Source organism: Ostrea edulis, chromosome 2 (assembly GCF_947568905.1).
Source record: "Ostrea edulis chromosome 2, xbOstEdul1.1, whole genome shotgun sequence".
Lineage (NCBI taxonomy): Eukaryota > Metazoa > Mollusca > Bivalvia > Ostreida > Ostreidae > Ostrea > Ostrea edulis.
The window spans coordinates 15,814,259-15,840,962 of record NC_079165.1 but is presented as its reverse complement, the minus strand read 5'-3'; the positions used below and the strand labels follow the sequence as shown (position 1 = coordinate 15,840,962).

General features: G+C 35.9%; 1 protein-coding gene across 10 annotated transcripts in view; it reads left to right on the top strand.

Moving 5' to 3' along the window:
• LOC125679645 (B-cell receptor CD22-like) overlaps positions 1-25,130 on the top strand; it is a 51,461-nt gene extending 26,331 nt beyond the window's left edge. For 2 of the 10 annotated variants that reach the window (XM_056156216.1, XM_056156207.1), the window contains exons 6-15: positions 1,476-1,754; positions 2,487-2,768; positions 3,138-3,389; positions 3,483-3,749; positions 10,235-10,495; positions 16,558-16,842; positions 17,095-17,388; positions 17,472-18,411; positions 19,992-22,801; positions 24,409-25,130. In XM_056156216.1, the coding sequence (XP_056012191.1) occupies positions 1,476-1,754; positions 2,487-2,768; positions 3,138-3,389; positions 3,483-3,749; positions 10,235-10,495; positions 16,558-16,842; positions 17,095-17,388; positions 17,472-17,575 (2,024 nt within the window). In that variant the 3' untranslated portion in view covers positions 17,576-18,411; positions 19,992-22,801; positions 24,409-25,130. The remainder of the gene's footprint in view (positions 1-1,475; positions 1,755-2,486; positions 2,769-3,137; positions 3,390-3,482; positions 3,750-10,234; positions 10,496-16,557; positions 16,843-17,094; positions 17,389-17,471; positions 18,412-19,991; positions 22,802-24,408) is intronic. The other 8 variants (XM_056156215.1, XM_056156211.1, XM_056156210.1 and 5 more) reach the window with 8 other exon arrangements.
• Positions 25,131-26,704: the final 1,574 nt, after the last annotated feature.

The window sequence follows — 26,704 nt, the reverse complement described above, 5'->3', positions numbered from 1 at the left end:
CATTGTAGATCTTTTTCTACTGCGTGGTGTAAATAGTCTTATCGAATCTGCAGAATTAGTACCAACGAACCAAGTTCACTCATTAATCGTAATTTCAACTCTGACCGGTATTGGTGTTAAATGTATGCATATTATAAAATGAAATATATGTTCTTGTTAAGGATCGAACCCGGGACCTCTGGCACATCATTCTAGTGATAAACTGATAGAGCTAAACGATAAACCATGATACTCACACTACTACATTTACGATACTCGTATATATATATATATATATATATATATATATATATATATATAAAGCACAGAAGAAATAGCAATTAAATGAACATAACTGCACTAACCCTAAGTGAAGAAATATTTAATATCAAGCACAGAAAATTACACGTTATTTAGATACCCACTTCCTCCCCTACCCGGGGTTGAACTCACGACCTGCGGAACCAAATTTCTCAGCAGCATGTAACCAGCGTGCTAGACCGCTCGACCATCTACTAAAAAAACTTGCTTTCGATGACGATGGAATTCTCACCACGCTGTCACACGCTACACAGTCATTGAGAATGGAATTGAGATAGAGTTATGTAACGCACATTTAAGAGGATCATGTTGCTAGGAGATTTTGGTTCGTGAATTCAACTCCGGGTAGGGGCGGGAATGACTATCTAAATAAAGTGAAATTTTCTGTGCTTTATATATATATATATATATATATATATATATATATATATAATATATATACCTCTGTAAGTTCAATACCATTATATATATAGTATATATGCATGATACATGATACAATTCTTAATATACACGATAGATAGTAATACATGGCATTTACGATAACGTTTATTACAACATATGTTCTTTGGAATCAATGCACTTCATCAGATCGGGGTTCGCTGATCAAAATGTGTTTGTGACAAACTCTCAATCCTTGACGACTCGGAATGAACAGCTACTGTATTTACGGCCCCAAACATTTGAGATAGGAGTACTAAATAAACTTCATCGCAGAAGCATATAATAAAGCGGGTAGATATTTTTAGAAAATATTTTGTTCTGGTTATTTAAAAGTATTGTTTATGTCTACAGATATAATAAAATAATTAATATCATATCCCCGTGAACGACAGGTGAAGTCTAATCTACTGCGATGTTGATTAATTGAAATGCAATACATATATAATAAAACCATAAAATGTAAATCTGTATTACCACATATAAATCCGCGAAATTGTGACCTCGCGGAGTAATCTGGAGATATAATGAATTCGCGGAATAATGCCCTTGCGGACAATTGTAAGTCAACAGTGGGTAATATGTAGGTAGTAACAAAAGGTCACCCTGGTGTTCCATCATTTAGTAATATTCATATCAACATCTTATGACTTGGAGAATTCAGCATAATACACTTCTACATATCTAAGAAAAAGTGAGACACTACCATTTTTGCTTTCTTTAACACATTTTTGAAGATGGACCAAAAAATGTCAAAATTATGAAAAGCGGAAGAAATGCTGGTGCTAAAATTGTTCTGAGAGAGGGGTCTCATGGTACTTGGTTGACATGTTCGTCAGACTGCAATCCAACATGTAACATATCGTGGTATAAAGATCTGAAAGTTCTGTTTCATCAACGAGACAAGACGACCATTTCTATTACATCCAACAGACGAAATTCTGGAAACTATACATGTATAGCAAGTGGAGTTGAAGGGACTGTATCTTCTAAACAAGTGAAAATTACAGTTCAATGTAAGTACATTTTATCATTCACACATGTGTATAACGATCTTATTGTCAGTTTTGTTTTATATCATGTACAACTATGATATCTAATCTAGGAAATATTGCATTATTAAGTTTGATGCATTCAAAGTGTGATACTATATATAGACTAACGAGAGTCAAGTACGACACTGTTGGATACGGTGAAACCTGTCTAATCCGAGATACACTGGGATACAATTTTTGTCGGAATTTTTAATGTGTTGCAATAAACAGTGTAAAAACAATGAAAATGAGAATAAGGGTCAGAATGTTCAGTAAAACGGATTACACTGGTGTTGAATTAGGCAGTGTTCACTGTATAATGAATACCTAATGTGTGCGGTGTAATACTAATGTTAAAAATCCGAAACGCCTCCATTTTACCTCAATTTCTTAAACATTCATATGAGAAGAAATGAATGCCTAATTTAAATTAATTTTGCAGAATACATGCTAAATTTTAACTCTAACTTTGAACAAGTTTCATATTGTGTCTATTCTGCAAGGAACTTAACATGTGTGGATGTTTCCATACCTAATTGAGTATTTGGGTGAACTAAATCACATTATTTGTTAAGTCGCCGTGTGAAATACCCAACAGTTTGAGATTGATTTCTATGTTGGGAGTGGATTGGTTTGTTTATCCTTTATTTTGAACTTTAGGAAAGGTTCAGAATAATCACGAAATAAATCAATACATATACTATCACCTTTTAGATTCGCCTAAGACTGTGAAAGTAATGCCAGACAGTAAAGTTTATTATTCAAAACGAGGAGGAAGACCACTGAAGAATATCACATGTCAAGCGGACTGTCTGCCAAAGTGTACTTACACGTGGAAGATACAGAATCCATACCGACTGGACACAGTCTTTAATACAGGCGACACGTTATTTGCAAATATAAATTTTACGTATAACGATAGTAGACGCTTTAAATGTGCAGCAACGAATGACGTCAGCGAAAGAGAAAGTAAATGGATAACAGTGGAAAAGAAGAGTGGGTAGTATTTGATAGAAAATTACGGTATCTGAATTTTAACAACCCTATACAAATTTGGAGGTTCAAGATACCCGTATATTATCAGAGCATTATTGATCATATTTGATTTTTCCAAGACGGTTGAAATTTGTGAGTTGTGATAATACTCATGAACCCATCAATAATGTAACCTAAACACACAGTTTTTAATATGTGTAATCATTCATGTAAAATTAAAATTAAAATATATTCTGTGTAATATTGCGTTGGCTGTTCCTATATCAACATCGAAAATCTAAACCACAAAACTAATTAAAAGACGTATACATGTATATTTAAAGCATGGTATTACTTACATGTGTTAGTACATTTCTTATCTCTGTTTAGAGGGACCGGACAGCGTAAGGATTACAACAAAACCTCCACGTGGAAGACAACACGAACCGTTTGAAATGGAGTGTTCGGCTACTTGCAAACATGGATGTCTCTCCTACCGTTGGTTCCACGAGAGAAAGTTAATTGACAATGGGGAACGTCTTCACTTTAACAACCTTTCAAGGACAGATAATGGAGTATACACCTGTACAGTCAGAGACGACTTTGGAAAAACTTCTACATCCTATAATTTGAGCGTACAGTGTAGGTATTTCCGGAGTAATACTCAACTGGTATCAGCTGGATGTGGGTCTTTCTCATCATGTATTGTCTACATTATGTATTTTTCTACTTCAGATGGCCCAGTCAATGTGAGCATTCAGTACACAAGCGATGGAAATAATTTAATTGAGAAACAAAAATATGTGTACCTAAATTGTCATGCAGACTGCAATCCACCATGTTCTTATATGTTTTACCACAACGATAAACGCAAACAAAACAGATTTCCTGGATATATAAATAAAACGAAAGAAAACTCAGGACGGTACAGTTGTTCAGCAAAGAATTATGTAGCAGACACGCCCACAAATTCCAGTACTTCTGTTGATATCTATATACAGTGTAAGTACAGTGATCTGCAATATCGATTGGCTTAAGATGAAATAACATGTGACTGATGAATTGATCATTTTTCCGTATAAGGGATTAGGGAGATTCAGTAATATTGAATATTGGTATTGGAAAAGGTTAAGATATCGAAGAGTGATCAATCTCATAGAACCCCAGAAAAATGCAAAATTAAAAGTTGGACGCAACCAGAGGAGTAAGCATGCCCTGTTGATCAGTTACACGCGACATGAGCTCTATATCTTGATTGAGGTAAACGGAGTAATCCATAGTAAAAATCAGTGTGTAAAACCTGAGTACTCCGTTCACGTTTACAAAAGAAACGTTCTCTTCAACCCCGAATTAGCATTGATGAAATTGCGCATGAACAAAGAATAATGACCTCAATACATACCAAGAGGTTCACAAACCGTATATGTCACCTGAGTGTTAAGTAAAGGTTCACTAGGCTTAAAGGCAAGAAATCTACAATAATTTATCTAAGCTGAATTATAATATCCAGCAGCATTATAAACCAAAGTGCTTAAAGCTGACATGATTCAATAAATACGTACACATTTCTCATCTTATCCGCCATATTTCTCTCAGGTAGACTAATTTACTCTACCCGTATATACCCCCAGTATGGTTGTCACACCTGAGTGGTTTTTCTAGGTGGACTAGACCAATGCACATCTCCGATAGTAATATAAAGGGAATGAGAAATAAGTAAAATCACATTTTAAAACATTATGCTTTGCTCAAAAATTACAAAGTATCTATTGTACACGAATGAAACATTCTGAAAGTTTAGATAATTTAGACAAAAATGCAACAACAACAACAAAAAAGGCTTTTCGTGCATACTTGCAAGTATTTGCAGTTTCTTATGAAATGCGGAGAAATCATTTTGCCAATTACATACTGATATAATGGAATAAGCAAAGAGCATAAAATATACTATTTATTGCAATTCTTGCAAAATAGAAATGCATGTCATATGCATGATATTTAATGCACATGACTAACTCGCCAAAAACCACCCCGAATCAAATGCGGACATTTATTCAACAGGTATCGGAGATGTGCACTTACCGAAAATATTAGATTCTCTTTATTCTGATAAATCCACGAAACAAATGATAAACTCCATTTGTATCTCGTTAGAATTTTACAGCACGCTGTCGTTCCATTATACAGACTGCGACACACTTCACTCGTGCCAAACAGGGTGTCTTCAATCAAGGGGGATATCAGAGTCGAATTTTTTTCCTGTTCCTTTATTGAATGCTTGTCTGGTCAAGGGTTTTGCAGTTTATAGAAATCGGGAATCTAATCATATACACCGAACATCTGGTTGGATATATTGCCTACCCAGTTAAAGATTTCTCGGTGATCATATACAAACTTGGATATATACATGTAAGTAAGGAAATAATGATCGGAAATATACATCTCTGTGAAAGTACGGGTATTACATTTGCAATCCAGTTTATAACACAAAGACACATATAAAATGAAATATATAAACGAAAATATGGTTTTATTGTCTCTTTGAGAATCACATAATTATTTACGGTATCTGCATGTCCATATTATTTTCTGAACACACACACACACACACACACACACACACACACACACATAGAGAGAGAGAGAGAGAGAGAGAGAGAGAGAGAGAGAGAGACCGTGCTACTTCAATGTACAATATATCGTCAGGGCCGTAAATTACATGGAGGCGGAGGAGGCAGCTGCCTCCTCCAACTTTTGAGCCAAAAAAAAAATTAAAATTTAAAGTTCATTAGAATTTATGTTGTTTCCAATAACTAAGAACATTATACCTCCCTTAAAAAGCATTCCAAATCTTTCTTTTAGAATGAGTTAGTCAAGTAACATCTTAGAAGGCCCTAGAATCAAGGATTTTGCACGAAACGTGTTCAGTGTGCACAAAATGTGCTCAGCGTCTGGGGGCCTGGGGCCCAGACCCCCGCCTAATTTCCTGCCTCCTCCAAATTGAAGGTTAATTTACGGCCCTGATCGTTTTACAGAAGGAAAGAAAATTGATCACTGATATAAATGTATGCTTACTAGCATCAAAAATATCCAACAGCTTATTCCATTTTATCTATAGATAATAGATGAAATATTTCTCCGCGTATTTTGTATAGTTTTAATTTGACATATTTATTCCAAATGTACGTACATTCATGTAAAGAAAAGTATTCTAAATTTATTCATCCAAAGCTTTTAGAATGATTTACTACGCACGATATGTTTATTGTAATTCTGAGCACTGCATGGTGTTTGAAAGCATTTCATTTCTTCTTGATGTCCTATAAATTAGAAACAAAGATGTACGTGTTACCTGTCGAAGCTACCCGTACAGGTAAATTGAAGACATTGATGTGAAGTGAAGTGTAGCAAAATTCGTTCCCTTATATACCATGCAAACCCTGATAATATAACAATAGAACATCCAACTAACATGGTGGATAAGCAAAGAAATATGACGGACACATAGTATTCTACTATATCATATACATTGTACCTAGTAGTGTATTAGCCCTGATACACCTATCTTGGCCAGAGTGAGACGGCTGCAAGGAGGTAGGACTGTTTAGCCCTAAGGGCCCAGATATCTCCGTCTCGGCCCGTTGTCAAGGAGCTGTCTCGCCCTCAAATTTTAAATGGCTATTTCTTCTTTAATCTCTTAAAATTTAATAAAACTATATGAAAAAATGATGTTGCACACAATTTATTTTCAAATATATTTTCTTCCATGACAAAATGTAATTTAAGCAGAAAAATTAAATAAAAACGTTTTCAAACACAGCGCTAAATTGTAGCGAGTAGCTATGCAAAGGGGGGTAATCCAAGTAACAATTGTTTATTTGGAACAATAACATTTTAACTTCAATTTTTAAAAAAAATAATCAACGTTCTTGGCGATAGAAAACAGTAGGAGAATTACGGAGGGTATACTGAAGCATTTTCAGAAATTCCCGGTGTTGTAGCATATACTTTTCCCCCGCATAGACCCCCCCCCCCCGGGAAAAACGGGCCCGGGAGAGATCTTGCCCCATAGGGGTAAAAAGCGCCCCAGCACATAATTTCCCCCTATGTACAAAGTCAGTATAGAATTTCCCCTGGGCGGAAAAACCGTCCTAGTATAGAATACCCCGCCCCCTCCTGTTTCCGGATTTCATCGACCGGGATCTTTTTCTTCTCATGTAGAAGCTTTTGAATAAATATAGAATGAAGCAATGCCAACAGTACTGGAAACATAACCATTAATGTTAATCCACTGAAGGAATAAATATCGTTGCCATTTGTACAGTATACCATGTATTCATGTTTGGGTCAAGTCAACACCCCCCTCCCCAATTAAAAAAATGTTCTATAAATTTCTATATATATTTATTAAATCATGTCAACTTTAAAATACAAACGCCCCGAACGTGTCCATACTGATGAACGATATTACTTAATGTACGTTATATTTACACTAGATGACTATTTTAAACTCATCCTAGAGTCAAAACCCTCTGGTTGGGAAATTAACAACTTTGGCACATATATGTCTGCCTTTCCTAAATATCCATTTAGTGTTCATAGAGTACCACCCAAATCAAATGAGTATTTCAAATGATGCAGCTTCGACGTGGAACCAAAACTCCTACAGCTGTACCGGCTTGAATTAAATATCAATAGCATTGAAGAAGATGTTATTGATATGTGAAAGACGGATACTAAATGCCAAGTTTGGTCTGGCCCTGCAGTCAGAACCTCTATCGCGGGGGTCATAAAAACATTTTTTTAGCACTCCAGCTCTATATAATGTATGCATATATTCAATTTTTGATACAGATCTGTGGTTGTAGAGACGAATTGTGCGAAATGGTCAGGGTTTCGGGGGAAGAGGGGGTTCTAGAATTTACTATTTACTTCTCCTATGACCCAAAAAGATGCTTATACCAAATTTGAAAAGAATTCAACTGGCACATGTAGATATTAAGATAATGTTAAAATTGTTCTAAATGTAGACATTCAATCGTTATGATCATTTTTGCCAAACCTTGATGCCTAATACCTTAGTCCTTGGATCATCAAATTCAAAATCTTGGTAAAAGGCTACGGGTTGTCTTTAAATATCTCGGTAGTTGCAATTTAATATCAATGACATTAAAGATGTTATTTAATTTTTTTTTTACACATACACATTACTTGTTAAGATTGGTCCCACCCTGGAGTCAGAATCTCTACCACGTGGATCATGAAATTTACAATTTTGGTAGACGCCTCCCTGTTCCACTTTCCCGTGGAAATCAAGGTTAGAATAAGTCTTCAATACCCTTGCTTGTCGTAAGAGTTTGTCCTTCGGATGAGACCGCAAAAACCGAGGTCCAATACAACTGTAGGTGCGTCACGATTAAGATACCTCCCTGCTCAATGGTCGTAGGCGCGGAGTACAGGCCTAAATTTTGCAATTCTTCACCGGCAATGTTGACGTCTTCATATGAGTGAAATATTCTCGGGAGGAACGTGAAACAATATATATAGTTAATACAATTCTGTTCTATATGAAAGTTTTATGCGTTTAGTTTTCAGTTGTAGACAAGTTTGTACCATGTCCCGGTGGTACCTGTGGGAGTATTGAATTTACACATTTTGCTCCCTTTGTCCAAAATATGATCCATATTAAATGTTATCAGAATTGAACTTATAGTTGTGAAGAAAAACTTACTAGTTTACTTACTTACTAGGCACCTGATCCCACCTCTGGTGTGTCCAGGGGTCCGTGTTTGCCCAACTATCTATTTTGTATTGGTTGTAGGAGTTATGAGATTGATCACTGTTCGTTATCTTCACCTTGCTTACAAATGTTCAATTGTGAACGCACGGAGGCGACGACGGACGCACACCAATATCAATGGGTGGCTTGAGATACTCAGGTGGCCTAAAAAGCCTATAAAATAGTACATATTTTCAATCTATTTCAACGCATTTAATATACTTTAATGCAGTTTAAACATGTATCTAATTCTTAGAGCTGAAATATAGATTTATATTCACCCATTGCATGACTATTTACTATGTCCAATCAGAAGTTTTTCAATCGTTTTGAAACGTGACTGACTACCGTATGCGTGTCGCTTACTGTCGTAGTGGTGATATTTGGTTATCGTATCAATTTCTACCGTAACTCTGTTTTAAAGACTTGGCAAAGCAATTATCACTATCCATGGGAAATATCTTTTGCTTAACGTGCCGCTGGTATTCAGATTCGAGTATTGAGCGTTTTAATTTTTTTTAATTTTCCTCATGCGGAGAACGTACATGTATTATGCTGATTTATCTCTTCTTCCGCCCGTCACATTTTTGTTCTATAATCGTCGTAAGGACTACTTAAGTATTTCCAGTGCTTCTTTCTCTGTGTTCTTTTTACTAACTTTGTACCCTGTTTCATTTTTTAAAATGATAAAATGGTGGATTATTCAATTTTGATATAAATACAGCTGTACTTTCAATTACGTAAATATTGTTTTACCCGCAAATTGCATGTATTTAAATGTAACAGCTGAAAATCATCTGACCGTGACTTGTCTCCATATTTAGTAATGATTTCAGTAATCTCCATATTTAGTAATGATTTCAGTAATCTCCATATTTTGTAATGATTTCCATATTTGAACAAAGGTAATCGTTCAAGGAAGATAAACTTTAAACCCATATAATAAACCATCTTGTAACAGAGATAAACGTTATTTATTACACAAGATTAAAATAAACACAGAAACATATTTTCTAACAATCTCAACAATGCCAGTTCATAGAACGTGAACCGGAAATAAAATCGGATCTACATGTAACTAAATTGAAACAAAATATGTCTTCAAAATGTCAAATAAAAAGTTATGGATTTCAATATAAATTAAGCAGGATGCTCACAATGAAAGAGTGGTTACTTGTTTTGATTCACATTGAGATGTCATCAGCTATAGGTGAATTAACACAAATTTAGACCTATATGCTTTGCATTCAGAGCCGTTACGTAGCACTAAGAGTTGTTTAACTTGCTAACACCTTCCGCGACACAGGACCGCGTTTATAAGATCATATTTTAAAGACCTGTGATTCTCACTTCTGAATACCGAACGCTTAGCGAAGGAGCAATCACTACCTATATTTACAGCTTAGGTTTGACTCAGCCGTTGTACAAACGCGGCTCGAACTCACGATCTCCTGTTTACGAAAGAAACGCTGTAACTACCGCAGTTGGTCCGCAGTGAATGTAAATGTGTAAACACTTTGATGTATTTTCCTCATCGGTTACGATATGTATATCAATTAACGTTGTCGTACTTTTTGTTTGGCGGGACACATTTGCATCTGTTTCTACGCACGCCGAATCGTTTTCATAATTGTCCTTAGGTTTCCTCTCCGTACGTCATCTTATTTATAAACTTTAATAATGATTTTACACTATTTCTCTCTTACAGATAAACCGAGATTAACAGTTTCAAATTTTCCACGGATCGCTGCCCCTGGCTCGCTGAAGCTTAACTTTAGTGTTGACAGTTTTCCTGCATCAAATGTGACAATATTCCACAATGAGGAGAAGTTGGATTTCTTTCCCAATTTCACAGGAGACAAAACGTATAAAATAAACATTAGTTCTTGTCTAGATGAAGGGAAATACAGAATTGTTGCTGAGAATATTGTTGGAAAGCAGTCAACCTCTAAAAAACTTACTGTTCAGTGTAAGTAACTACAGAATTGTTCCAACCTGAAGAAAATATCCCTAGCATGCCTATTATCCTAAGTAACAAAACTTCACTTACTAAATACAATAACGCATCAGATAATTGATAGCTGCAAGAGTTATAATATCATGGTTGTGTGTATGTCAATCAGAATTGGGGTCACTGGTGCATACCCTGTTACCAAGTACAAACAATTTGTTGGAGCTATTTTTGGGAGTCTTAATGCTGTTGATTAAACCTGCTCAGTTTCCCCATCACATTCCAAGGTACAATCAGATCAGAGTTGAACTGCATATTCTAGTTATAGTTTTATAAAATCTATACATAATTTCGACAATGTTTTTTGTGATACAGAAAACGTCAGCTTTTTTTAAATTCCAATATTCTCAGAACCTTTGTTCACAAATTCAGCCATATAATTTGACCTCCATAGATTCAAGGAAAGTTATGATTCTGAGCTTTTGTGGTCATGACCAACTTCTAGCTGAATCTATTTTTAAAAAGTTGGTTATCATTTCTAAACTAAACAATACAATTTTGAACTGACTACTTGAAAGGTAACCATCATTCAAAATATTTGGTCATGATTTAAAGTTACCTCTCGTGTGAACTTCATTGTCTGAATATGATATACATAACATGTTTTCAGAAATGTCGACGTTAAATAGAAAATAATAGCAGGCCAAGTACAAAGCCCGGGGGTACACTTGTTAAGTAACATTAGATAAGTTTCTATACCTTACTTTTTCTGATCTTTTGATTTGAACGTAGTTCATTGCCATTTAAACAAAACGTTGGTTGGTTGGATGAAAGGTGAAAATAACGAACAGCGACCAATCTCATAACTCCTATAAGCAATACAACATAGCTAGTTGGGCAAACACGGACCCCTGAATATACCAGAGGTGAGACCAGGTTCCTAGGAGGAGTAAACACCCCCTGTCGACCCGTCACAACCGCCATGAGCCTTATATCTTGATCAGGTAAACGGATTTATCCGTAGTCAAAATCAGGGTTCCAAGAACATCCTAACAATCGGTATGAAACACGTCAGACATGCTGCATTTGACCCAATGCTAGGTTATATTAGCGAACTGTAACGACCATAGAATATACTGTTTAACGTCCATTTTGAGAATTTTCAATCATATGGATAATGCCTATCGCTTAAAATATTACACGTTAATGCAGAACATTTTCCACCATTGTTCGATTTTTAACTTGATATCAAATAAACCTTTTCAATGTCGACAAATTTGCTTCCTCCTCTGCACTCACCCATTGATGTAAATACTACAGTGCCTTATATGGACATATATTTATATTACAAATTGCATTTCCCTCTATGAACCAACCAATTTCAGCGTGCGACACAATCCGTTCACATTGATATGAACGGATTATGAACTAGCTTAAAGCACGCGCCTGAGAGAGCGCAATGATTTGAAAAAAAAAATAGAACATCTGTTACAAAGATCTCACAAGTCACACCTTTGGGTTAAGATTGTAAACTTACGTTGATTATCATCCCAATCTTGCGGTCTCCTGCTTCCAAAAAAAAGGCAGGGTGAGACGAAATGTGACATCATGTCTATGTGTTGACGTACATGTACGTCACAATAACTATTGTGACAGAGGCTAGGAGTTCGTTTTATGCAACAAAATAGAAGCAATGTAAACAAACGATGTTTTAGTAAATGAATATAAATATAAGAAATGAACATCACTTTTGAGCTGTTCATGGTCAATATGAACAGATTTGTATTCGAGGTAGATTCTCTGTGAATCGCGCTAGTGATTCAAAGAATATGCCTCAAATCCAAATCCGTTCATACTGACCATGAACAGCTCAAAGGTGATGTTCATTTCTTAAATAACTTGACAACCGGACGCTCCATCAAACATGGCGCATACTATGAATCAAGATATTGGAATACATCGAAATGGTTAAAAACAGTAAAGTCTCACAACTCGTAAGTTGCAGGTTATAAGTTCATCTATTGACTAAGAAACATATCATTTTTACTTACGTACAGAAAGCCAGCAAATGTTTAGAATGATCGAAAATTCCCACATCTGCACCACTACGGAGATCCCAAGGAGTTGTAGTCCTCTCCCAGAAACGTGTTTAAACATGATTCTTTCAAATATTTTACTATTGCTGTTCAAAGTGTGACATTGGTCTATAATATGAAATAACTGAAGGTGTATCTCCCTTAAAGAAAAGAGGTATATGAAAAGATGAAGATGACGAACATTGATCAATCTCATAACTCATATAGCAGTACAAAAATAAGAGAGTTGGGCAAACATGGAACCCTCTATCTCCTAAAGAAAACAAGTATATGAAAAGGTGAAGATTACGAACAATGATCAATCTCATAACTTCTATAAGAAATACAAATTAAGAGCTGGGCAAATTTGGATAGACTTTTAAACGTAAATACAACATATACAGTGAAACGTCTCTAAACCGGCCGGCTCTCGGACCGGAAAAAACGGCCGGTTTAGAGGGATGGCCGGTATACCGAGAATTTAGCAATTATAGACATTTGATCTCAATATTCACAAAGTAGGTACTGTTCACTTTGATCTGGTGATCTATGATCAATTATCGGTGGAGATCAAATTAGTCCGCTTGTACCTAAAGATAATTATGAATTACAAGAAATATTCTCGCTGAAATCATCTAATTTTAAACTGAAAATCTATAACAGGATACATAAAGAAAACACAGAGGCCTATTATTGGAATTCCTCTTACCTATAAAAACTCTGTTTACATTCATCGCTTATGTCATTAACAATTTTGTTTAGACGTTTTTAAAAAGTACAGTAGTAAATATGAAATTGTAATTTGAATATTTCTTTGGAATTTGAAGGCTATGGAAACCAAGAAAATTAATCTATCTTTTAATAATTATCATTAACAGTCATGTGTTTGTTCTTTATCAACTACCGCTTATATTCATACGAAAGTATGGTGAAACAATATGGCGTTTGATACGGTATTCATTCAATAATTTCCTAACTGTGTTTTTACATTTTGTACAGAATTTGGAAGGGTCTCTTGGATAAGCTAAGTGTCAATTAACACGCTTGACAGCACAGGTAAACAATAGAAATTGAAGAGGCCACTAGTGTTTTTCACACCTCAGATGGATAATTTCATACCTGGCCAGTCAGTCAGTCAATTTGCACACCTGGACGATCTTAATTAACCTTTGGCCAAGATTTTCTTGTCTTCAAAAAGTGGCCGGTATGTTAAGGGTAAATTACACATGTTTGTTAACAAATGTACTTTAAAAAGTGGCCGATGTCCGGTTTTCAGGGGTGGCCGGTTTTATAAGACTTTCTTTGTAAGGAAATGTTAAGATTTCTGCCAGGACTTTGAAAATCGGCCGATATTCAGGGAGAACCGGTATTCTGAGGGGCCGGTTTGGAGAAGTTTCACTGTACTAGGGGGGAAAAGAAAATGTGCATTTTAAAATTCAGTATAATTTTCTATATTTATTGTTTATATTTATAAAATCTAAACAATCGATAAAGGTGATGTTTTTGAACAATATCGTTAGTACCCGACTCAGATGCACGGACTTTTTCATGGTTAGTGAAAGCATGTTGCTTATTGAAGTGTTCGTACGCATGAGTTTCACTGGCCAATACTGCTTGTAGTAAGAAGTGTAAACGGTTTGTTTGCAAACTATTCCTTAAGAAAAGCACCTTTAGTTTTGACAAAATTTACCCCTCTGTCATGCCAAAACTCAGCGAAAACCAACGTAATCGTGCTCTTGGAATGACACAAAATATCGTAAGAAGACACTTTGGAGTTCATCGGAACACCATCCAGTCATTATGGAGACGTTTCCAACAATCTGGTAACACTCGGGATCGACCACGTTCTGGTCGTCCTCGTGTAACGTCGCGTCGACAGGACAACCACATTACACTTGTGCACCTGAGAAATCGTTTCCAGACAGCAAGTTTGACTGCTCGTAGCATTCCTGGACTTCGACCAATCAGTCCAGGAACTGTGCGTAATAGTCTGCGCGAGCACAACATCAGACCAAGACGTCTAGCGGTGCGCCCAATACTGCTTCAACGTCATCGTATCGCTAGACTATTGTGGTGCAGACGACATCTGCAATTTAGAATACAGGACTGGGCTAATATTTTGTTCACTGATGAATCCAGATTTCATTTGGATAGCAGTGACGGTCTTTGTAGAGTGTATCGTCGCGTTGGGGGAGCGGTACCAGGACGCTTGTGTTGTCCAACGTCGACAATTCGTTGGAGGTAGCGTTATGGTGTGTGGCGGAATAACAGTACGTGGAAGGACCCCTTTACAAACTGTCAATGGAAATCTCACCGGCGTACGCTATCGAGACGAAATGATTCAGCGCCATATGATACCCTTCATATAGCGACAACAAAATCACATCACTGCAGCAAGACAACGCAAGGCCACATGTTGTACGTGTAGTCAGGGACTTTTTTGTTCAACAGAATGTCGATGTTTTGCCTTGGCCAGCTGTTTCCTCCGATTTATTGCCGATCGAGCACGTCTAGGATGAAATGCAACGATGTCTACGCCGTTTACCAAATCAGCCAGTGCCATTGGCTGATTTAGGCCAGACTTTAACCAACATCTGGAACAACATCCCTCAAGCATTTCTGTACACTTTAGTGGCTTCAATGAGGCGCCGTTGTCAACCATGCGTGAATGCAAATGGTGGTCACACGCGTTATCAACTTTGTTAATTCAAGTTCGAATACCAGTGTCTTTCGCATGTGCTGAAATTGACGTTATTCAACGTTAACATTGATGGATTATGAAATGTTGTAACGAATACATTTGTTAACAGTATTAGAAAAAATAAAATTTGTTCAATGTTATTGTTTATAATTTGTTCATATATTAAATAATGCACAGTTTCTTTTTCCCGCTAGTATAGATAGAAGTTTAGAAATTATTTCTTTGCATGCCTTTAGAATTTTCCGACTGATACATTCCTGTTGTATTGCTTGATCAGCTGGGAATGCTAACACGATACCATTTATTTTCCTGACTAATTACACCAGTAAGATTTCCATCACCTTTAGCATATGCATAAGGTATGTCAGGTTGATGAGTTACGTCATTAATATTTGAAACGGAAGCAAAGCGTTATTAAGTAACATTACCATTATCATCCGTGTATTGAATGGAGGGGGGACTCACTCTTAGGTTTGGCATAGAAATGTTATATATCCTCAAGTCATCTTCAGGGGCCTCCGTGGCCGAGTGGTTAGAGCATTGCGCTCAAATCACACGGCCTCTCACCTCTGTCGGCGCGGGTTCGAATCCTGCTCGCGCCAGTAAGTGAGAAAGTCTCCCAGTTTACTTTCAGAAGGTCGGTGGTCTCTTCCTAGGTACATTGTATCTAGGTTCCCTCTTCCACCAATAAAATTGGGCGCCACCATATAGCTGAAAAATTGTTGGTTGTACCGGAAAACATCAATCAATCAAGCCATTTCCAACTCAGATTATCATTATTCAAACCAGCAATATTCAAATCTAACGATCTAGTTCGTCAATACAACCTCGCATTGGGTCAAATGCTGTCTGACGTGTTTCATACTGATTGTTAAGCCGTTCTTAGCACACTGATTTTGACTGCGGATAACTCTGTTTACCTGATCAGGATATAGGGTTCACGGCGGGTGTGACCAGTCAACAGGGGATGCTTACTCCTCCTAGGCACCTGATCCTACCTCTGGTGTGTCCAGGGAACCGTGTTTGCCCACCTCTCTGTTCTGTGTTGCTTGTGGGAGTTATGAGATTGATCACTGTTTTATATACTGATATATAGAAAAAAATCTTTAAAAATCTTCTCAAGAAGTTTACAATCACCTGAAAGCTTCCTGACATAGTGCATATTCAAGTTTGTAAAATCACGGTTCCCGTGGGTAGGTCGTGGCCACAATAGGCATCAAAGTTTTACATGTGAATATATATGGAAAATCTGTAGATATGGGCCAAGGTGACTCAGATGACCCATGGATCTCTTGGTTTTTCAGGTGCTCCTATTATTATCACGTCTTCAAATACCACAAACAAAGGTTTTGAAATTGGAGATGCATTGAATCTGACAGTGAAGTTTATGGCAAAGCCAAGCCCAAATGCATCATGGACATTTTTCTCAAAGGAAGATGTGAGGAAAGGTGTTCCGAAAATTCCTACAGCGACCGGAAAGGGCTTTACAAGTATCATTGTTAGTCATATGAGCGTACATGATTTTGGAACCTATCAACTTACATTGAATAATAAATTTGGACGAAATGAAACAGAATTCAACATTCAAGGTATGGGTAAATGTTGATATATGGTTGATGTATGTATATTCTTTAAAGGTGTTTTCGATAATTTTTTATTTTCATAAATGATTTGATTTGCACTAAATTGTGGATTGCACATATCTAAACTTAAACTATTCTTGTAACAATCAAATCATATCTGATATCAGTTTAATGTTTTTCTTGCAAACATTCAGTATCAGAAATTAAAATGATTATGTTAATATGTTTCGTGTCTTTAAAACATTAACAATTGTAAAGGTCCCCCTCATCCACCCACTGAACTGACTGTGAACTGTTCAAACACTGTACTAATCCAATGGAAGGCTGGATTTGACGGAGGAAGCGATCAGAGATTTGTTATTGAATACACAACCAATGTATCGTCATCATTTCTCTCCCACAATCCACATCCGGTGACATCAGACAATGTCGGCCATTTATCTGCATATATCCATTTTCTTCAACCCTATGTTCCTTATTTTTTCCGAATCGTTGCGGAAAACCGTTTTGGAAGTAGGAGGTCGGGATCAACTGTAAAGTGCACAATACAAGGTATGTCAAAATTACCAAGTTGAAAATTTTGAAATAACTTCATTTTCTTCAAATGAAATTTTGATCCATTTTTTTTCTTTCAGGTATAGTTTTCAATTTAACAACACATTTCTTCTCCAAAAACTTTAGTGTTGAGGGTAAGTATCCAAAGAAATATTCTAAACTAAGCAAGGTTAATTCTGGTTGACATATAAACTCATGGTTCCATACAGATACATTTAGCCAAACACATGTTATTGATATCACATATAATGATCAATCTGTAGTACACACTAGAGTGTATACTTTATGAGTATCTTGATATATTTCACAAAACAATTCCTTAAAGTAGAAGACTGTGTTTTTGTTAAACCGAAAATGAATCTCGGTCCGCTTTCGGTTAGTGCATCGAGTACCAAACAACCTACAAATAGAACAATGCAAAGACAAAATTCAAGGAGCAATTAAAAAGACAAATTAAAATAGAACGCAAAAAGCCCTTACAGAAAATTGGCGGAACCGCTGGAGATATAAAGAAGAAGAAATTGAGCCATCGGTTGTTTTTCAAGAGATGGATTTGGAGCAGAGATTACCCTTACGAAGTAAGTAATGCGACAAACGATAAATACAAAATAATGACACAATGAAAATGTACAATATCCCTATTTTTGTATATCTCCCTCTATCTTAGGTGAAGTTCATGTATCAATATTAGATTCAATATTGAATAGATAATCCCAGTGGTACCTGGCTATGAAGTAAGTGTGAAGACGTGGCGAACGAGATAGAGGTATGGAATGTGAATTTGTAGGGAGTGTTGGGAGATGTCGAAGGATTGTAGATTTTGGCATTCTGGTAGACAACCCTCAAATACTGTCAGACTTTACGATACTTTGAATCTGACAAGTTTGGTATCTCGTATGTATGGGAAGTAAGATGTAGAAACACCTTATACAATCAAGCCCATGATATGACGACTGACTCAAAGCACACAACGGAGATAAGAGGAAAAAGCTTGGAATACCAACAATAAACTGGCAGCAGGTAATGAAAACCAATTATTTCTGTTTTAATATCAATTTTACGATCTTTTCAAGAATATCATCTCGAAGGGCAACTTTTACTACAGCCAAGTAGACCCTAACAATATTCCCTTGCATTCCTTGTCTTGTATTTAAAACTGTAGGAATGATGATACAAGATTTGGTGAATCTAGACACAATATGAGCTACCTGGTTTTGCTAAACTGAAAATGAATTCCGGTCAACTTTCGGTTCATCTTTTAGGCAATAATAGCATGGTTTGTTGATTTTTTTTTACGTCCCGTCGATAATTCTTCACTCATATTGAGATGTCACCAGCTGTAGGTGAGGTACCAGATATTTAGACCTAAACTTAGCACTCGGGGCCGTAGCAGTGAGGGTTCTTTATCATGTCGACGCCTGCTGCGACACAGGACCTCCGTTTTAAATCATGTCAGAAAGACCCGTGATTCTCAGTTTTAAATTTCCAGCGTTTTGTGAGGGAGAAATCATTACATATTTTAACGTTCTATGTTTGACGCGGCCACGGTACGAGCGGGAATCGAACTCACGACCCCCAGATTAGGACGCGAACCCTCTACTTCTGAATTACTGCATGAAGCCCACGACGGGTGTAACTGGTCGACAGGGGATGCTTACTCCTCCTAGGCAAATGATCATACCTATGATGTGTCCGGGGGTCCTTTTTTTTCTACTCTTAATTTTGTATTCCTTATAGGAGTTATGATACTGTCCACTATCTTGTTAGTATAAGTCTTTCATTTTGTTTTCGGCCTTACTTGCAAACTTGAAGAGTAATGCTGTATTTAATGATTAACATTACGAGACTGTGTCTAGTTATATCTTTAATAATGTTTTTCAATATTAGGTGTATTCTAACTTGATCAATTTAGAATATATTCAGAGATGATATAGGCACAATTGTTGATCATCAGGGTTATGGCAACATATACATGTATGTCGGTATGTGGAGCTTACAGCGGGTGTTTCATACCGATTCTTGGCACACGGATTTAGACTACGAATAACTCTGTTTACCTTATCAAGATATAGAGCTCACGACGGGCGTAACAGGTTGACATGGGATACCTACTCGTCCTAGGCACCTCTGGTGTGTCCTGGGGTCCGTGTTTGTCCAACTATCTATTTTGTATTGCTTATGGGATTTATGAGATTGATCACGGTTCGTTATCTTCACCTTTCATATGTCATAATTTCATCATTAACCTTAATTACCATTTACTGAGATTGGAGAGAAGACCAGGAAATGTGTGATTATGCAATGAAAAGCAAGAAAATACACTGTTCAACAACATGCTGTTCATTAAATTGGCAGGACTCTGTAAAGGCTGGGAGGCCTGTCATAGCAAGGCATATTCTACAAGATATCAGTGATGAAGGGGGAATTTTACGAATCTTTTTGGTCATGACTTATTTTAAAATGTTTTAGATTAGATGTATCATAAATAATAAAAACATGATGATAATCTCACGATAATGATTCTATACTATGCCCTTAAACTAATTAAGTAAATTACATTGTAAGTTTGAAATGTACAACAATTCTCTGAATTTCATCAGGTGAAAACTATGGTCATGGACAATGAGTCTACTATTATTGGTGGAGTGAAGGCAACAATGAATCCTGGCTAAGCAAAAGGCTGACAGCAGCCATACCGAAACGGATTCAAAGGTGCATAGGTACATACGAGTAGTACTTAAGTACGTAATTTAGATACCATATTGAGAAATGTTTCCTTTATTGTAGGAGACACTTTGATGTTGACCAGTTCTTACTTGTCTTGATATGTAACAAAAAAAAAAAAGAATTGTTGGGGGTTGAATGGAAATCGAACTTAAGACCTCTACATTACTAGTCCTTTGCTTTAACCACCGCGCTATCTATGTTGATATGTACTGTTAATGGTGAAGATAACGAACAGTGATCAATCTCACGACTCCTATAAGCAATACAAAACAGATAGTTGGGCAAACACGGACAATTTGATATATTAGAGGTGGGACCAGGTGCCTAGGAGGAGTAAGCACCCCCTGTCGACCAGTCACAGCCGCCGTGAGCCTAAAACCCAAAACTTCAACACATACAGAAATTGTTCTTTCAATACTTTATGCATATGATGATGGAATATAGCTGCATAGATATGACAAGTTGACAGTGGGGAAGCTGAGGTAATCCCGTTTGTCATGATGTTGATAGTTTGCCGTTAACATTTATATTCATCATAAAAATCTAACAACGAAGCCCATATGGGATCTGGAAGACATTGATGTCTTTTATTTCGATTTCACTGTATCTGTATATGCCAAATTCTTAATATTTTCGTTGCAAGGAATTGTACTACATTACAGTTCAAATGAACATGTGATGGAGTTAATAAGAGAATTATTATTTTGATTTGATGAATGGTGTTTTGGTTTACAGTGAAGATGATCGCAATTTCATCTAATTCAGGATACGTTTATAGTGTCTGTTTATTCATACATGTCTTTTAAATAGCAGGTGAACATGAGTCATGTGGATTGTGACGTAAGCATGGACGAAAGGCTGTAGATAAAAATGGATTCTGCATTGGGAACCCCAGTCTGATCTGACGTAAAAGTCACATCAAAGATAATTGCATAAGTATATATGTTGCAAAAGCTGGTAAGGTTACAAAAATGGGATCAATACCAACCAACTAGAATTAAAATTTCAACAATGTGGTTTCTAAGAAGTCACCCAAACTTTTGTAAGTATCATAATTTGTATGCTGAAAGATATACCATTATGTTTAGGAAATTGAAGTTACCCATGCATATTGAAATTGTCATCAGTCATGACATTTTGATATTCCTTTAGTTTTACAGAGACTAGATTCTCTGTAACAATTTGTCTAAAAGCGAGGGTAATAAGTATAAATCCAAGGTAAAAGAAAACGTGTTATATAACTCCAAATAACTCCAAATTAAAAGAAAACGTGTTATATAATGTAAAACTTATACGGTACCAATTTTGATGCACCAGATGCGCATTTCGACAAATAATGTCTCTTCAGTGATGCTTAACCGAAATGTTTGAAATCCGAAATAACAATGAAGTTTTAGAGCTATTATAGCCAAAAACAGCGTGCCAAAAAAGTGGAGTCAAATTCGTCTAAGGATAAGAGCTATATATAACTCTCATGTCAGTTTCTTCCTATGTGTTTAAATTTGAAATTTACAAGTAAACAATTTTTTGGTATTTTTTTTTTAGTTTTAGAATTCGATGTTGAAAGAGAACAGTGATCTATCTCATCACTATTATGAAGAATACAAATTACGAGTAGGTCAACCACGTACCTTTGAAAATACTAGATGTGGGCGATGTGCCTAGGAGTAAGTATATCCCTGTTAACCAGTCACACCCGTCATGAGCCTTATGTTACATGCAATTCGTGAAATTATCCCCCTACTAAATCAGAAATTTAATTAGTAACATTAAAGTTTACATAATTTAGAGAGTTAAGGAATTTTTAAAACAAGAATGTTTAAATAACTTGTGTTATTAGAATATAAGTGTGGTAGTTAATTCGCAATATTATCAATGTATGTACATGAAGAAAACTAAATACCATGTTCTCTTTGAATTCATCCAAGGTTCTTTTTCACGTGCAAAGTTGAAATGCAAAGTTTAATATAATTTTGTTGATTTGATTAATATGTGAATTTCATTTGTATAGCTAGTCATGTCATCAGGAGAATTCGCTATTAAACGCACCGGCATACTAGAAAACAAGTTGAATAATCACCCTGAGCAAGTGCAAAGGAGCACAGAGCGCAAACGTCATCAGCTGAAATTTCAAAGATCGGCAAATAATAGCATAGGCTCTAATTGCATGGGTACACATATTTAACTTTTTCTATTCCAGTTAAAATGGTTGCATGGATGAAGTTCATTGCAATTTACAGGCATGTTTTTTTTTTTACAGTTTCCATTACGCTCCATTGCAAAGGGTTTGCTATTTCCAGGAAACTTATATAAACTTTATATTGTTGTATTTTATATTTGAGATGATTAGATGATGGTTGTCTTTGAGCCACTAACTGTTTACCTTGTTAAAGATCATTTGTCATAATGAGAGATACATTTTATTGCAGGTGAAATCCCTAATTATTAGTTCAGTTTTATACATATATCATACATATGAAATGGTAAAGAGGGTACATTTAAAACAAGTGTAGCTTAAATATCTTTCCAAATGTGTTTCAGCTGACGACTACAATGGTAATGGGATTTTTTACACAGAGAGAGAGAACGACATAGGAAATGTAACGCTGTAGAGGGACTTTTTAGTGCCAACAGGCCAATTTCGTATGATCTTCAACCAAGAGACCAACGGCTTGATAATTAAGTAAGTAGTCGTTCGTGAAGAAAAATGTTTTGAAATTCTCAATTGTTAAATTATTGGTATTCAAATTTCCATTTTATGCAGCAGGTTTGATGGTTAACACATAGCGCTCTAGTTTCAGACACAAAATAAGCTTGAATAGACAGAAGTGAGAAATGTGTAGTTTACAAGGATCTTACTAAATTGATTATTCATTTCACTTAAGGAAACTTAACCCGTTTATTATGTACAAATGACTTGCAAGTGTCACTGAATCCCCTATAAATTTCAAAGTGAATTTTAAAATTTTCGGGACAATCTGTCCCTTCCTCAGAACGGTATAATATTTACATAGATATAAATACAATGTGTAAATATTATATTGTCCAGCAAATTTATCAATTCACTTTTGCCCACTTTTGCTCGTATCGTTGGTCATTTTAGAGCTTTTATATCCTTTTTTATTCGACCTCGTATCCACTATTAAATCTGACACTTTGGATGTTGTGGGTTTAAAGTGATATATATATATATATATATATATATATATATATATATATATATATATATATCCAATATTAAAGTCGAGTAATAATTCACTGTTACCGTTTTCGGCTTGTGCCATTGATCGATGAACTTTTGGCAAAATCCGAAAGCGCTAATAGTGAAAAATTATTCCAGGTTTGTGTTTCTTGATATTCATTATTGGATATATTTACTATATCAAATATTATATTCTTTTCACAAACTATATATAGATATAGATATATATAGATACACACATATATATATATATATATATATATATATATATATATATATATATTACAAATCGCATTTTCCTCTATGAACCAACCAATTTCAGCACGCGACACAATCCGTTCATATTGACTATGAACGGATTATGAACTAGCTTAAAGCACGCGACTGAGAGAGGGTAATGATTTGAAAAAAATAGAACATCTGTTACAAAGATCTCGCAGGTCACACCCTTGGATTAAGATTGTAAACTTACGTGGATTATCATCCCAATCTTGCTGTCTCCTACCTCCAAAATACAGTGCACCTTGCAATGTTGATAAAAGGCAGGACGAGACGAAATGTGACGTCATGTCTATGTGTTGACGTACGTCACAATAACTACTGCGACAGAGGCTAGGAGTTCGTTTTATGCAACAAAATAGAAGCAATGTAAACAAACGGTGTTTTAGTACATAAATATAAATGTAAGAAATGAACATCACTTTTGAGCTGTTCATGGTCAATATGAACGGATTTGGATTTGAGGCAAATTTTCTGTGAATCGCTAACGCGATTCACAGAATTTGCCTGAAATCCAAATCCGTTCATACTGACCATGAACAGCTCAAAAGTGATGTTCATTTCTTATATATATATATATATATATATATATATATATATATATATGTGAAATGTGAAGATAACTAATGGTTATCAATCTCATAAGTCCTATAAGCAATACAAAATAGAGAGTTGGGCTTACACAGACCCTTGGATATACCAGAGGTAAGTGCCTAGGAGGAGCATCTATGCTTAGATAATCTTACAAAATATCTCTACACGTGTACAGATATTTACTTTGATATTGACAGGGACATTTTCCTTTCCAGCTAGAACGTCAGAAATAATCCAGATGTCTGCGGTTTGTGAGGTGAAGGAACCCAGACATCGTCCCAGAAGTCTAAAGGCATTAGCTGTGAAAATGATGGACATTTGTAGGAAGAATGATGAAACACAATGGCGTGGTTGATGATACGTCTAATGGAGCTGGAAGACTGTCTTCCTTTATACAGTTCATAAATTCATTTGACATTAAATCATTACTTTTTTGTCACAATGTTTTAACATTTGACATCCTTGTTCTTATGTATAAACTTTTTATTTCAAAATATCAAGAATTGTATAAAGTTTCATAAATACTCTTAAAGTTGTCACACATATCTACAGCAAAAATGATGTTTCAGGCTTGAAGCAACATACTCTAAATTTACTTGTCAAAGATTACGAAGCTCACAATGCATTAGCTGATGATGCTAAAACTTGAAGAGTAAATTAAGTTAAATTAAGCCTTTGTTTTCATGTGTAAGGGGTGATGTCTTCACTTTAAGCTATCATATTGTAAAGTTATCCTTCAAGTTCCTTGCACAAAGAAAGTTATTTCTATTAATTGCACTTCCAAGACAATTGTATTACATTCAATCAGTTTATCAAAACTGATGACAATTCACTATAGGGATCAACTTAATGGGTTTAGACATGTATTTATTGAACACATTTCATACTCGGTATATTCCATGCCAAGAATTTCCAAGCATAAAATATTATTAACAAATTTGTTGGTTGGTTTTTTAATAAACGGGCGTACATACATGTAGTAACCAAGATGAAAACCCTGTCTCATATGAAAACCGAGGAATTATAAAGTTGAAATTGCAGTATGAGCATTGGTGTTCTTCCCTGGTCGGTATTTAATTTCGAAATCTGTAAGTTTTGCTTAGATAGGTATTTCAAAGAATTGATGTCTGTTAATACAGTGAACTTGTTTCTTATTAGATAATCCCTGATTTTTTCAATACCACTCCACACAAGGGCTGTTAATCAATTTTATATTACTCATATTTTTTGCTGATTTTTCATTCGGTCTGAGGTCTCTACTGGCGTACAGAATCACAACAGTATGTCAAGTTTGAATCTGGGATAATACAGCACGAAGTCCATGTCCACTGGCGTCAGCGTCTACGATGAATGGTAATGGGAAATCCGCATATTCCAGTAATGATGCAGTTGATAAGACGATTTTTAGCTTTTCGAATGAACCTTGACACTCATTTGTCCATTTGTCCATTTGTCACAAAACTTTGTTTTCGAATGCTTTCCATTGGTCTTGGAGATTTCGAATGAAGGTTCGTCAATCTGGGAAAAGTTCCTATAGAACGGTGGTAATATCCCGCAAATCCACGAAATCGTTTCAATTCTTTCACTGTTTCGGATAATTTCCAGTTTTCGATGCTCTTGATCTTATCATCTTTTGTAGATATTTTATCTTCGCTCACTACATAGCCCAAGTGTTTCATAGATGATTGAAAGAATTTGCACTTGTGCGTTTTTTTAGTTTCAATCCATGCTTGCGAAAAATTGTAAATATTTTGTCAAAGCAAGCAATGTGTTCACTCAATGTTGTAGAATACACATTTATGTGACCCCAAAACACTAACAACGTGTTAAGCAACTCACAGAAACAATGTTGTATTAAACACTGGGACGTCGCTGGTGCGTTTTGGCATTCTGTTGAATTCATGGCGTCAGAATGGAGTGGTGATAGCGGTTTTCTCTCTATCTTCGTCAGCGACTGCTATTTGGTTATAACCCGATAGTTGAAAAAATAGACGATCCATGTAGAACACCAAATGTTTCTTCTACTCTTGGTAACGAAAACTTGTCTTTGATTGTTTTCTCGTTGAGTTTGCGATACTCCACTCACAAAAGTAACGAATTATCCTTCTTGCGCACAATTACAAAAGGCTGAAGTAACTTGCAGATATACTGATTTACTTCCACGAATTGGGGCGGTGGAATGCGCCAGTACTGTTGAGCGATTTGGGTGTTATCAATGAGGCGGATCTGGCGTTTTACAGTTCCCGTACAGCCGATGATATCATCATTCTTGGAGAAGAGATCCATTGTGTTTGCAGAATAAAACGATGATTATACGTAGCGACTCTTCTTCGTTACTGCAATCAAATCGGAATAGTTCGTCCGGTAAATCAAACTTTCCCACAGGGAACGCAATTTTCGAGGTTTCACAGTTTTGTCGAATATAAACTTCCTCAATGTTTCCACACGGTTAGATCCAATGTCGGAATGTTCACTTTCACTCTCGCATCTTGAGACAGTAGCGATCATTGT